The following is a 15,492-nucleotide window of genomic DNA, read 5'->3' as shown; positions in this document are numbered from 1 at the left end:
GACCCAGCATTATATGTATGGAGTTTTGAAGTACAGTGTAATTAAAATACCAATGAAGTAAATGAATAAAGAAAAAGATGGCATTGAAACTTCTTTTGTTGATGCGTCAGTGTGTCAATCTGAGCTAGATATGCTAGAATTAAGTTTTTATATTCCCAGTGAGAACTACAGATCATCAATTAAATGTTATCATATAGCTTCATGAAATAAAGCATGGTGATAAAAGCTTCACACTGGAAACATTGTATAAGCTGATCACTCAGTAGTTGTCATTTTGGCATCTATTCAAGTGAAACAAATAGGCTCAAAGATGAAGTAAGGCTCATACGATGCACATCTGAAAATTACATTGTAATATACTCTTGTTATTACTTTTTTTAAAAATACTTTTGAAAGAGAGTTAAGTGCCTTCGATTTTTTACAATTTTGTCATGAGCATTATGAACCATGTATCATGCTGGCTTCTTCTCTGGCCCTATGTGTTCCAGCAACCTGCGGATCGTTGTATAAGGGAAATATTCTTGTGTAATGCATAAAACACTAATCAAATAAATAAATGAACCATGTAGCCAACACAATAGATTCTCTCGCTTCACAAGAGGCTTTTTCCATTACAAATTATTGTTGAAATAGCCGTTATCTCCCATGAGTAAAAAAATTACTTAAATAGTGATAGTGTTCACAAGTATGTTGCATGTAAGTAAATATATAGAAAACATGATAGTGCGTGTTGCTGGCTGGGAGGCCCATGACGCAAACCTTCATACAACTTCAATTGATTGCATTTACGCATGTCCAAAGCATTTAACGATATGAGTAACATTTAACAAGATGAGTTACAAGATTTAATGCAATTTATCTTGCAATGCTTTCCTCTTTCTTTTTTTTCTTTTTTTTAATGTGCTTACTTTTGAGTTGTCTTTTCCTTCAAAGATAAAAAAAATAGTATAATGATGGAGGTAGAAAAAATGTATTCTAGTTTATACCACCTCAGTGGTATTATTAAATATTTTGGTTGACATCCTGGCGTCTGAGCTTGTTCACGTTCAGTCTTGTTCATTGTAAACATTCACGACCAGTCAATGAAAATATTGTGCACATTGGTAGAGTTGTCTCCCCTGATGCGCACAACACATACTATATAGTTCTACCAGATATGAGACTACATAAAAATACCGTACCCATTAAGCACTAGATCATGCTACAGGAAGGGAAAACAGCCGGACTTGTTTATCAAAAGATAATGATATATTCTTTATTATTAAGGATGATTCATTAAGCAGTTTAAATATACATGTACGTCTCGGAAGTGTGTCAAATTCAACTTTCTATTTTTAACTTTAGGCAGTTTTACTAATGGCAAACCTATTACTTCTAAAAAGGAAGACAACTACTGTGTAACGCCACATGCAGTAATGTAGCGAGAACATATGAGACCAAGGAGAGATACGTTTCACTGTTCTATATAACCTGTTCTTTCAACATGAGAATAAAAAACATTCAAAATAAAAACAAACACGGAACAGACGCCGTTAAAACTCACGCTCAGATTTGAAAACTAAATTATATAAAATTCCTTAATATGGTAGAAATCATCCTTTAAAAATTTAACTACAGCATCGCTAAGACAACGCTGTCAAAATATATGGAGTCAAGTATGCAGGACACCCGCCGAACATCGGCAAGTCAATATCAGAGTTGACATGGACATGTTTGATGCCTTTACTGGGCATCGAATGGAACAAACTTGGGTGCTATGCCTAAATCGAGGATAATACTACGTTTAAACCAGAAGTGTTATTCTCTCAAAAGAGCCCATACGTCAGAGCTCTAGGTTTGTTGCCTTTTACGACGAGCTTGCCACGAGGGTTTAGGTCCTATTCTTTTAGCCCTGGAGAAAAAGTTATGATACACTTTACGTTACGTTGTAGGCCTGTATGAAATGCGTGTGATGTATTTCAAAAAGGGTGTTTGGACTGAATCTACTGTATAGGCGTAGAAACAGAAATTCACATTGCCAATGATTGCACAATGATAAGACATTATATAAAGGTGAAATGTCAGGGTTCTCCTTCACTGATGAAAGTGATATCTCACTGGCTTCGCGTCTTGTGGGTTATCATTTTCACTTCTCTCTTGAAAAATATTTATGATATTTAACCTTCTCAATGCAATATCCTCTATATGTTTCGACCTTAAAGGAGGAAGTTGTAACTTCCTCGCTTGGCGTTAAGCATGAAGGGATAGTGCTTACTTTCCTTCGGTAAGGCGTCCCAGTGAAGCAACATAAGATGAAAGAGCTTTGTAAATCCGTCCTCCAACTTGAAGGCACATTACATGCACTCTAAGGATTCCTTCGTCGTCATATGACTGAAAACTTGTTAAATACATTAAACCCCAAGCCCTTACTCACTTACTCTATTTTATTTGATTGGTGTCTTTTTTTTTTGCCGTACTCAAGAATATTTCACTTATATGACGGTGGCCAGCATTGTGGTGGAAGGAAACCGGGCAATGATAAAGTACAATATTGCGATAAAACAGTTAGTCATGTGCCATAATGCAATACGATACGCAAATACGATTTTGTGATAGCTAGTTATGGATTATGCTTGTTATGATTTGCTGTCGCGCTAAGTGATGATAAACTGGTAGAAGATGTAGCACAGAGAAGATCAAGCATCGCTCTCACGTTATCCCATTGTGCTATCGCTTTTTACTACAGCAATGTGGGTTCTCCGTGGCTCAGTCGGTTAGCGCGCTAGCGTAACCCAGGAGCCTCTCACCAATGTGGTCTCTGTGAGTTCCAGCTCATGCTGGCTCCCTCTCCGGCCGTGCGTGTAAAGGTCTGCCAGCAACCTGCGGATGGTCGTGGGTTTCCCCCGGGCTGTGCCCGGTTTCCTCCCACCATAATGCTGGTCGCCGTCGTATAAGTGAAATATTCTTGAGTACGGCGTAAAACACCAATCAAATAAATAAATAAATAAATAAATCAATAATACCTATACCACCTGTAAAACAGCTCGATAGATGGCCTATTCCGAACCACCATGTAAGCACGTTCTAGTCAATTTACCTCTCCTGAAACTGTTGAGAAATACTTTCATTTTTTCTTTCATTTTAAGGATATATTTATCTAAATGTGTGAAGCCATATATTTTCTTTCGAACAAAATATTTTGCTATGTAAAAAAGATATTTTCTTTATTAAGGAAAAACAGTTACATTCAAGAAAAAAGTCACTGTATATATCGTCTTTACACCTGGGATATGCAATATGGTGAAGAAACGGTGCACTGCAAGATTTATGTCTAAACACCCATCTAAAAAGCAATATTTTTACACTATCCCTTTATGATGTTTCTCAAAATTTTGCTATATTTGTTTACCTGACCCCTTTATTACAGGTACGATGTATTGTGAAACCATATTTGGTCAACCCTGTGAGACACGGCTATTGTTACATTACGCTTAAGAACGAGCGCTTCATAAGGTCTCCCGTGTCTCTCCCCCGCGCCCGTGGTCGGTAAAGATATTTAAATTCGACTTGAATCTAACCTTATTGTATAGTTTACGGGCGGAAAAGATTACATCGCAGCTCATAGTTACAGTTTAAGATATGAAAGCACTGTTTTCATTGCAGTCATTCGAACGCTAACCAATAAGACCGCAGGCTTAAATCCAGTTCTCGATGGTGTTTCGGTTACCTACAGAAATGTGGCAGTTTGTGCCCCAGTGGTTCCTCAAACCCATAAACCGGAACATTAACGGGAAAAATGTATCCAAAAGGAAAAATACCCTGTAGATGAAGTTCACAAAACTCTCTGGACACGGTCTTGAATTTCTAGGTCAATCCAGAGAAATCTGATTTCACGAGAACACCACAGACGACGGGAACCATCAACGCCGTCGGGTGAGGTTTCCGGAGCCTCAAACAGGGCGAAACGAAACCATTTATACAGCACCGTATTCTCGACTGTATACGAAGATGCGGTTCATTTGCAGAAGGCTGTGATTAAGGGAATCCCATCAGTAGCTGGATTTAAAAAAAAAAAACACAGAACCTTGCTTCATATTGTGCACCCAGTCATGTTTATGTAAGTCGAATGTTGAGATTTGACGGAATCAAACACTTGGTGTATACAATGACTATAGTCTATTTCTATTAGCCAGTCGCCTATACTCAGCTATCTTTAAAATCTGTCATACTCGCTCCCAAAATTGCCTTTAGTCCGTGACAGCACAAACTCTGCACATGGATTATGTCTGAAGTCCATACTCTTGCAAGGAAAATGAAGTTAGAACAATTTTCTAAAGTCCGTCAGCTCGGTTCGACGGCAAGAACACACTGCCTTGGATGACGTCATAATTATTCAAAACACCAGTGACAAGCTGGATGCCATAGACTGAAGCCAATTTTGGTAGCGAGTATGGCCGTTGTTACAGACAGATTAATGTAGGCGACTGGTTAACAGAAATCGACAATAGCTTCCAGTACACATCTTTCTCTCTACTGCGTAAATACCCATGCAAGGTAAAGCCGAACATTGATATATTGTAGGAAAGGAAACCTCACGATCATGCCCTGAACTGTACAAGCACCATGTTAGAAGCCCACAGCTGAGATTAAAGAAGTCCCAATGACGGAAGGAAGATAAGCGTCATGTCCGACATTCATATACCGTTCGTAGTCCGTAAAGGGCGTTCCAAGTCGATAAGCGCAAGATCCATTTCCAAAACAACGTTTAACACTAGCTCCCAAAGACAAAAGGGAATGTAAGAAACTATACAAATAAGAAATAAAGCCGGTAACACACAAGAGAGAAGCACAGCACCGTAACCTAATTGAGCTGGACAACAGTGCAAGGCAAGTCTTTTACTGTTGCATGTATCCAGTTAAACTATGATCTGAACGCTTAGGTTGGTGGAGTTGTATGTACAATACATTCTGGCGGGAATGTTTTTCCGTGGACAGTTAGAACAAAACCCCGATCCAGGTAAATTGACAAGAGGTCCTATTTCACAGGTAAAGTTTGACCATTTGTCAGCTATTCCACTGTCGTCGCTGCTCGGGTTTTATTCTACGAACCATACGTCTGTTAATTATATTGCAGTAATGAACAAACAATCCTGTCAAATGTCTACATGAGGTTCCAGTGGCTACCAACCAATCGTTCATTGTAGATGCGCTGGACAAAGGGGTGTACTAATTCAGTGCGCTAAAAATTGGAGTGACATCAGCCTGCGATAATCCTCTCTTGTAACTTGACACCATCCGGCAGTTTTCTTCGCAGTTCAGTGCAGATAGGTTACAGTCCATGTGTATATGCTAAGGGCTATCAAAATATCATACATGCTTGACATGGGCCTTTATGTACATGCACATGATATACAGTGTTGTCCGCACTTCCCATTTAGTACGTAAAGGTCATCCAAAGTAGACCATACACAAAGTCAACATATTCTGGTAGTGACATACGCACTTCTTTAATATCATCATGTGTTCTTTAATAATTAGGTACACTTGTACCAGTACATTTATAGGATTTCATGCAGGATGCAACCTCAATTGTAAAATGTCAACACAGTTAACACAGAATGAGTATTTGTATACAAGCAAAAGCGATGACATGGCGTTAAGATTATACTGCCAATAGACAAAGTTATTTATGACGATTGCACGGTTTGAAATGACGTTGAAAAGCTTGCATATGAACGAGGACTGATTTGCCTTAGTGTCACGTACTCTTACATATAGAGTACTATCTCAAGTCTTTGGTAAACCCAGTTTGTTGATCATGCATACAGAGACAAAAATAAGGGAAAACATAAATAGGGTAAAAAGAAATATATTAAAATAAATTAAAAAATAAATATACTTGGTCACAAAAAAGGTATTGGCTACACATATTAAAATCTGAGCGTTACAATGGAAATTCAGAACTGATGCACATGATTGAGAAAGTTGGTTGGTGTTTCATGTCGTACTCGAGAATATTTCACTTACACGACGGCGGCAAACAATACTGTGAAAAAACCAGACAGCTAGAGCCAGGGGGAAACCCAAAACCATGAGCAGGCTGCTGTCAGACTTTTCCATGAGAGGAAGCCAGTATGAGCTGGATTGAACTTCCAGCGAACGCATTGGTGAGACGCTCATAGGTCATTACATCGCGCCCACACGCTAAAAACTTCAGTTCCCTTATCTAAATTCCCTTCATCTCCAAATACATGTAGTTAAACATAAAATGTCAAAATATCAGTCCGCGCAGTGACTAATTTCCAGAACACAATTGGTATACAGGAACAGTAACTTTAATATCTGGACATGCTACCCTTTCTACGATTGCTGTGTATATATATGGTTGAAAACAGGGGCGAGTTTATAAACGACTGAACAGAAAAAATAAATTAAAAAAAACAAAACAAAAAAAAACAGGCTTTGGTAAAGCTTATGTCTAAAATGAACATAATGCAATTGGTATATTTAACATAAAAAACAAGGAAAAGTTTGATCATATCAGCTGAGAATATGTGCACTAATGAATTTGTTTCCGGTCCAATGGCACTCTTTTGAAGGGTTTTTTTTTAGAGACTAGTCAAGCTCAAATAGCGTGCCTGTACAGATACTTTCTCCCATGGATTTGACACTGGACATGATTAGCACTAGCAATAGGACATACCTGGGCTAGACAAAATAATTTAGACGTATGCATGCACAAAAGTGAAATCAAAATTTCAGGGAGAAAACTTGTGCGTGGACAAAGCTAATCAAACTGCATTCTAAAACTTTAAACGAATGAAAAGTCACATCACAGACCATTGACAATCACGCCTGAAAAAAATTTTAACACTTGCACTAAGCAGTACAAATTAATGTGCAGATATTCGCTTCATACTGATGTTTCCGGCTCCAAAGTCATGACCCTTAGCCGTTGCTTTCTTTAACATTAATTTATTTACGGAATACTTAAATTTTGACTTTTCATTGTTTATAAATATCGCTGTCACTGTGAGCAAAGTTTATATTGTTGCACATCACACAAAGTCTATCACAATCGCTGCCAGCAGCAAGAACATCATCCACTGCCAAAGACGCTCCAATGTGAAGCCTTTGATTCCCAAGATTGGTTGGGTGACCACAGACAATGATCCAGTGGACATTTCTAGGATTTCACTCGTCTTGGCTGGATGGTACCCGTTTGGCATTGAGTTACAGATTTCATCTAACTCTGCAAAAAGACGGATGTTGTATTGGAAAGCTTCCTTGGCCTCTTGTTGTATGCGGCTTCGGGTATCTGGGTCGATGTCTAAATTGTTCATCCGACCGGTATAGAAGCTCTTAAACTTTTTGATGTCGTCAATCTCGTCAAAGTCGTAGAACGCCACGCCACCTTCACCGTCCGAGAGCTGGAGAGATTTCTGGATCTTGTATTTTAGAATTTGACCCCCCGATATGTCTCCTAGGTATCTGGCGTAAGCGTGACTCACCAATAGAGCCGGGTCATTCTGACCCAACTCGCGGATTCTTCTGGCGTACTGTTGAGCTGCAGAGGTACATGTAATAGCTTTCTTCCAGTGTTCACCATAATAGAATTCCAAGTCCTTTTCTATGGATGGAAGCCGTGTGAGTTCTACAGGGAAGTACATTGGACCGAAGACTGGATGGGCTTTGTTTCGCTCGCCTTCTTCCTCAAGTGCTCTATACACGAAGTAGAGATCCGCCAAGAACACGCGGTAACTCTCTCGCGTGATACGACCGTGGATGATCTGTTTGATAAACGGCATGTTTTCCGCGCTTTGATGTTCTTTCATCGTGCCAGATTTCAGTGACTGATGAAGATCCGGTTGCTCTTCCAAGGGAGATTTGTCTTTGGTTCGAGTTGCGTAAGCATCCGTCATGTTTTTGGCAATGTCGTCTAATTCTGCGAACAATCTGATGTTATACTGGAAAGCCATCCGAGCTTCCTCTTCGATTCTCTTTCTCTCCTCAGCTTCCACTTCTAAAGAGTTCATCCTTCCAGTGTAGAAACCTTTGAACTTCTTGATGTCTGAAATCTCACTGAACTCATAGAAGTGGACACCCTCGCCTTCTTTGGACAAGTTGAGACATTTCTGTAGTTTGTACTTCAAGATCTGTCCACCCGATATGTCTCCAAGATAGCGCGCGTACGCATGAGAGACCAGAAGTGCAGGGTCGTTTTGACCAAGCTCTCGAATTCTGTCCACGTATACTTGAGCTGCCTTAGTGCATTTGATCTCTGACTGCCACTCTTTCCCGTAGTAAAATTCTAGGTCTTTTTCTATTGTGGCTTTGCGACTGAGCTCAACAGGAAAGTACATTGGGCCAAAGACCGAGTGGTTTTTGTTTCGAGTGGCCTCTTCTTCCAGGGCTGTGTACACATAGTACAAGTCGGCCAGAAAAATTCGGTAGATTTTGCGTGTGATAGTTCCGTGGATGATGTGCTTGATAAAGGGCATGTTTTCTGCGCTCTGATGCTCTTTCATCGTTCCAGATTTCAAGGATTTATGAAGGTCTGGTTCCTCAGCAGATTTTGGTGGGTTCTCCTGGGGAGAAGACTTACCCTTGGCATTCAGATTGTATCCATTGGGCATTTCGGAAGCAATCTGGTCCAACTCTGCAAAGACGTCTATGTTATACTTGAACGCCATTCTTGCTTCCTCTTCAATCCTGGTGCGAGTTGGCGCGTCAACGTCGAGGGAGTTCATCCTTGATGTGTAGAAAGTTTTGAACTTCTTCACGTCATCGATTTCATCAAACTCGTAGAATCGAACTCCTTCCTCGGTCTTATCCAAGTTCATGGACTTTTGCAGTTTGTATTTGAGTATTTGCCCGCCAGACAAGTCTCCGAGATAGCGGGCATAAGCATGAGAGACAAGCAATGCGGGATCACTTTCACCAAGCTCGTGGATGCGTTTCACATAAGCAGAAGCAGCTTTGTTGCAGTGAATCTGACCTCTCCAGTTGTGCCCGAAGAAAAATATTAAGTCTTTTTCCAGAGCTGGAACTCTGCTCACTTCCACAGGGAAATACATTGGCCCAAACACAGGATGATCTTTGTTTTTTTCTGCCTCTTTCTCAAGTGCCTCATAGATAAAGTAGAGATCGGCCAGAAAAAGACGATAGATCTCTCTGGTGATGCGTCCATGAATGATATGCTTAATAAAAGGCATGTTTTCGGCACTTTGATGCTCCTTCATTGTTCCCGATTTCAGGGTGTGATGAAGATCCTTCTCTTCGGCCACCTTCCCATTTTCTTCTGTCTTCGCATTCGTGACTTTGGCTTTAGCTTCCTTCTCTTTTTCTGTTTCAATGTAACCATTTGGCATAGACAGCGCAATCTGGTGAAGTTCAGCGAACAGGTCGATGTTGTACTTGAAGGCTTTTTTGGCCTCTGCCTCCACTAGGGTTCGGGTTTCTGCTGGCATTTCAAGAGAGTTCATCCTGGATGAATAGAATGACTTGAACTTCTTGACGTCATACACGTCGTCAAATTCATAGAACCACAGGCCTTCATCAGCTGTGGGAAGCTGAAGACATTTCTGTAGCTTGTACTTGAGAATCTGTCCACCAGACAAATCCCCCAAATAACGGGCATAGGAGTGGGGAACAAGCAGAGAAGGGTTCTCCTCACCCAGGGTGTGAATGTGCTCCACATAGGCCTTTGCGGCAGGAGTACACTCGATCTGGGTTTTCCAGTCACTGCCGTAGTAGTACGCTAGGTCCTTCTCTATGGATTGGCATCTGTTCAGCTCGACAGGGAAGTACATGGGTCCAAAGACGGGATGGTCTTTATTCTTCTCCCCTTCTTCCTCCAGAGCCTGATAAATGTAGTAGAGGTCTGCCAGGAAGATCCTGTACAACTCTTTGCTCATCCTCCCATGGATTATCTTCTGTATGAAAGGGGATTTCTCTGCCATCTCGTGTTCCCGCTTTGTTCCACTCTTCAAGGAGTGGTGGAGATCAGCCTGATCCGCCATTTTCTCTGCAATGATAAGAGAACGACTGATACAGCACGAGGCAAAAGCACACATACAGTAACTGAACAAAGTTTCATAAACAAAAATTACCATGGAAACGTTTGTTTGGGTTTCTGTACATATTTGGATGCAAATCCAGAACATTTTCGAATAGCTGCATAGTTACCATTTACAAGCCCCTCTAGGTTATAATTTGACTTTATACAGATAGCCCTTGTTATAATTAAGGCCTACAGCACAGAGAGAAAAAAAAAGAACAGTGACCAGTGTGATAGCTGACAAGTGGTCATTTCTTGACCGTGAAATATGGCCTCTTGTCAATATACCTCAGGGTATTATTCTAACTGTTCATGTAAATGCATAAATAGAAGCAAATTACCCGCCCCCTTGCACCATGGCTTAAGTAGAATTTAGGTAAAAAGAATGCAGTTTATCTGATGTTAATTGCAATTTATTAGACGTCACCGGTCTAGAATTACTCAAAATACTATGTTGTCATAATATTACACATACCATACCACCTTCTAAAAGCGGCTGCAGGTTTGTGAAATCAAATATATGTAGTTTTTCTACATAAATTTGTTCATTTATTTATTTATTTATTTATGTGATTGGTGTTTTACACCACACTCAAAAAAATTTCACTTAAGACGACGGCAGCCAGTAGTATGGTGGAGGAAGCGAGCAGAGGACAGGGGGAACCCATAATAATCTACAGGTTGCTGGCAGACCTTCCCACATATGGCCGGACAGGAAGCCACCATGATAAATTTGTTAAAGTGTGACAATAAGTTTCGAAATCATGTTTTAAATGGTTCAAGCCATGAGGTGTTTACCCGAAAATGGTTGTACACATCGGCTGGCTGTAATGAACTGGAAAAACTAGGGAAAGATCCCTTAACTATAATAGGTGTCTTCCCAATGGCCAAGTTTCAGGCGGTAAATGATATATATAGAAATATAATTTCTATATTACAAGATATCAGTAGATCTGCATGTAATGTGAGCACAAAAAGCTAATTTTGTTAAGTTTATATTTAACACGAAATATGTTGTTTTTCTAACTAACAAGAACATAGCATTCAGTTATTTGTAAAACAGCTGAATCTGTCTAAGTTTAAGGAAATAAAAGCGCCCATTATACAAAATGGCTGAAAACACGATCACGTTGCTGTCAGTAATTACATAACATTAGTCTATATTTAGACATCAAATGCTACGTGGTATCAGAAGAGGATGGGTAAAAATTCTATTTTATGTAAGATAATGACTGATGTCTCTAACCAGTTTGACCTGAACTTCGTCCATGATTAAGTCCATTAATATGCCACATTCTGAGATTTCTTTTCATCTTGGACAGGTGTTTTCAGGTTAGCTTGAAATGTAGTGAGGACGATATGATTATAATAATGGAAACGTGCACTTCAACACCAGAAGTAATGTCTCATTTACATACATCTTTTAAGTGAGTTTTCAGGAAAAAACAGAATACTTAATCAAATCAATCTGATTTGGGATTCTTCAGCACTTATCAGGGAGAAAGGTTTACAAACAAGACTCTACAGGAACACCTGATTGGAATAGGTTAGAGCTCCTGCCTGATTGGCTAATGACCATAAGCGTACGTCACTTACAAAGCTTTGCGGTTCTCCTAACAGACTGGATTTTAATTATGTGCAGACCGTTAATTAAGATGGTTGGTTATTAAGGTATTTACGTTATCAGCTGATGCCGGTGTGACATTCTTTGCTCACCATGAACACAATCCTCATTCAGATGCATTTACCTCATCTCATACATACATACTTGACCATATCTCCCTTAGTTCTTATGACGTTTAACTGTGCAGCCACATCACAAACTCAAATATACAGCTGGCTTTTCATAACAAATAGGCTAGTCCATTTACAGGCATTTTGCTGGAATTTTAGAGAAATTCCACTTTCAACATTACGCCACTGGAATTTTCCAGAGTATGAAAATGAGGTTAATGCATACTTGCAGCTGTACACAGCTATGTTGCACAAACACAAAGAGGTACTACATGGTGAGAGCAGCTGCTACTTCTTGTCCCTGCTGAGCACGACGTTAAATCCCAATCACTCACTCACTCTTGTCCCTGCTACTTACGTCTACATTCATGTGCTGAAATATTGTCACTGTGTAACAAGTCGATTTCCACACCCCAGGGCATTCATAGCCAAGGGCCTCTGTTATAGCTTGGGACATGGAATTAGGCGGTTGAAAAAGGGGGGTGCAAACTACCAATATGCACAGCTTGGCAGCAGATGGATAACAGAGCATTTCAAACTGTAAGCTTGACCAGCATAAGCAAAGTCTTATTTCAGTTGCAGTGTGCCTGAAATTACATCTTACGAATATTTGGGAAATGACAGCTGTCACTAGAGTTCACAATGCAGGCTTCTGGTATTCAAACTTGGTGATACAGATCTAATCCGACCATGGACTGAACATGTTTGAGCAAGATGAACAAATTTTCTGACAGGTAACCATAACAAAAAATGGATTTATGATACTGATTAAAAAATTAACACTGACATGACTGGACATAACTGTATCACTGGTATTAAACATAAAATTAACCATGTACGTTACTTACATGACTGAAAAATTGTTAAACACGACGCTAAACTTCAAGTACTCACTCACCCATTTATTACTTGCATGTATAATGAATATTGTTAAATAGATGTTGACAAGTGTGGGTCATCTGGTCATACCTGACCGCTAAATGTGTATCAGTGAAGATAAGCTCTGTAGACGACATATGGCTAGCCATATTTTTGTCTTTACAAAAAGAAAACACACACACAAAAACAAAAACCATTAAGCATGAAATGTTCCACTAATGCTGTCCTAATTCTAATTACCTGGACATGCACATCTGCAGAAGTGACTATTGCTTTGTATCAAATATTTTCAAAAGACAAAAAGAACGCAGCTTGGCTTTTGATATCCTCTCGAACTTTAACATATAAACAGGAAATCCTGTTATATTTTTCCAAAACATACATACACAATTGCTCTGTCATTTGATCACAGAAATGCAACTTTATGTAGAAAGTGAAAATGCAGGATTGGTGATTTATGTGTCATGTCATGGCCTAGCCTATCCAAGGCACCGGGCTACACAACATGATATTTAATACTTTACTATTACAGTATATAACTAGACATCATTTTGTACACAATTGATATATTGTATACGTCATGCATTCACATCAAGACCAAACCCTACACACTCCTCTCTTCGCTACAGCACACTGTCATAACATTAACACCAAAGGCTAGGCTTCAACCCTCATGTATAACAAACTCAATTATGCAGGCTTCAGACAAAGAGACTTAACTGAATTTTTCCATAATTACTGCACGCAACACATAACACTTCAGCCAACCCTTCATTAGGTAAAAGCATCACTGTTCTTCGAAAAGGGGACGTTGAATGGAGGATTAAAAACCTTCAAAATTGTGCACCAGCGTATATCAGTGCCAAATATTTTATATTTTTATTTTATATATGTATACTGCACTGGAGGAAGGGCATTATTCCCCTTTCAGGATTACAGTAATTTATGAGATATGTTATCTAGCAGTTGTTACTTCATTAATGTATGATTTCACTAGAACATGGTTTATTTTAATCTGAAGTCATCATATTTAATTCCACTCTTCATATGCAAATAAATTGTCTACAAAATATGCTCCAAGCCCACTGAATATCACAAAGCTTCATCCAGATTTATTGATTTACTCAAGGTGTTTCACGCCATACTGAACAATATTTCACTTCATACGATGGCGGCCAGCATTGTGGTGGGAGGAAACCAGGCAGTGCACAAGGGAAACACATGACCATCCGCAGCTTAATCTCACATAAGCTTAATCCAGAGATTTTCAATGTGTAACTGAGGTAACATCAAAGAAAATGGTCCTAGCTGTTTAATGTAATGAAACATGCATGAAGTATTCCTTTCTTGCATGAACCTGCATTGTAAGATCTGTTAAAACTACTACCTGTATCAACTTGTCAAAGCTGTAAAAAAAAAAAAAATAATTATAAATAAATTTTATCCAACATGGAGCTATTTTAAAATCGTGATATTCAAGGAAGTTGTGGCGACAGATGTCGGAAGGTTAAATTTTAAAATCGTGATATTCAAGGAAGTTGTGGCGACAGATGTTGGAAGGTTAATTTAACTCACTATTCCACACTGCACGTATAACTACCCAGTATTAGTTTTCTAAATTCAAATATAAATCTAGCCAGAACAATCCCGATTTTTTTTTTTTTTTTTTGTGGTGACTTTTAACTCTCATCGTGACAAACAGGGGAACGCGTGGTATTTTCGAGAAGACCGAGCATTTCTGGGAAAAAAACAAGCTTGTGCCGGTATTGGTAACATAACCCACAAAGGCGTATGATTCCGTTCATCGATTCACAAGTACAGCAACCGGACCAATATTACCGGCTAAAATAGAATAAACAATTTCCTTTTCACAAATTTAGAGACAAGTTTGGATCTTCATATTTCTTTGTTCCAACCTCTCTCAAGTGACTTACCAGCTGCTAGGATGGATCGTATTCTTTTGTTCGGCCGTCAAAGTTACCCCTCCTTCCCTCTCAACGCTTAACAGCAGTTTGCATGCTTTTCAGCGCTGCATGAGCTTTTACCAACACAAAGTCACGTGGGATGGCGTACTCCTGACGGTGTTAGAATTTGATGCCCTGGCACAACATTACCATAAAAATATGTTCTACAGAAAAGACGACTAGTCACAAAATGTTTCCTTTCTAAATAGGCTGGTTCGGTGTAATTTTTGATTTTAAACTTAATAAGAATTATTTAAACTTAGTGGTATTATAACAAGTCAAAAGGACACGGAAATCAGAAACTAAGTTCTGGTATTTTTTAAGTCTTTTATTGTGCGATCTCCTGTCATAGTCTCCTTTTTTAAAGGACGCACTGCGGAGTTGACTTAAATATTTACTTCATGTAATCATAAACACATGTCGTTTTGCGGAATAAAGCTTACCTCAAACTCATGTTCAAGTATGTCTTTTTTTACAGTACATGTTTATTTCAAAATCGTAATTAAAAAAGTTACATACACTTCGAAAAAATGTCAAAATATTTTTACGCGTTTTAGGGCATTTATCATGAATAAAATCTCCTGACAGTGACAGACATTTTTGTAAACTCCTTGCAGAGTTTCAATTTTGTTCCTTCTCCGACGAAGGCGATAGAAACGTTGAATTAAGCTCCACAGTAAATGGAAAGAAAATGGTTATGAGTTAAAATTGTTTACAAGTTGTCGGTCGCAAACGTTGCAAAGAACAAGCTGACACGGGCGTTTTGGTTTGCATCTGATTAATGTTACGCATTTACCCATTCTCCTGCCACAGGAAGATTTTATCTTAAACTCCTGACACTGGTGTTTTTTTTAATCCTCTCACACTCCTGCCAGC

General features: G+C 39.2%; 1 protein-coding gene across 1 annotated transcript; it reads right to left on the bottom strand.

The window, feature by feature from the left end:
• Window positions 1–6,591: 6,591 nt before the first annotated feature.
• LOC135477567 (uncharacterized) lies at window positions 6,592–14,649 on the bottom strand. The gene is made up of 2 exons (XM_064757711.1): window positions 14,587–14,649; window positions 6,592–10,006 (listed from the first exon to the last, which is right to left on the bottom strand). The coding sequence occupies exon 2, from the start codon at window positions 9,999–10,001 to the stop codon at window positions 7,038–7,040; it is 2,964 nt and encodes a 987-aa protein (XP_064613781.1). The 5' UTR covers window positions 10,002–10,006; window positions 14,587–14,649; the 3' UTR covers window positions 6,592–7,037.
• Between the last annotated feature and the right edge of the window lie 843 nt (window positions 14,650–15,492).

Source organism: Liolophura sinensis, chromosome 11 (genome assembly GCF_032854445.1).
Source record: "Liolophura sinensis isolate JHLJ2023 chromosome 11, CUHK_Ljap_v2, whole genome shotgun sequence".
Classification (NCBI taxonomy): domain Eukaryota; kingdom Metazoa; phylum Mollusca; class Polyplacophora; order Chitonida; family Chitonidae; genus Liolophura; species Liolophura sinensis.
Note: the sequence above shows the minus strand (reverse complement) of the source record. Positions and strands in the feature narration are given on the sequence as shown.

What these genes read in the sequence shown, in the direction of transcription:
- LOC135477567 (XM_064757711.1), bottom strand. Translation starts at nt 10,001, where the DNA reads ATGGCGGATCAGGCTGATCTCCACCACTCCTTGAAGAGTGGAACAAAG.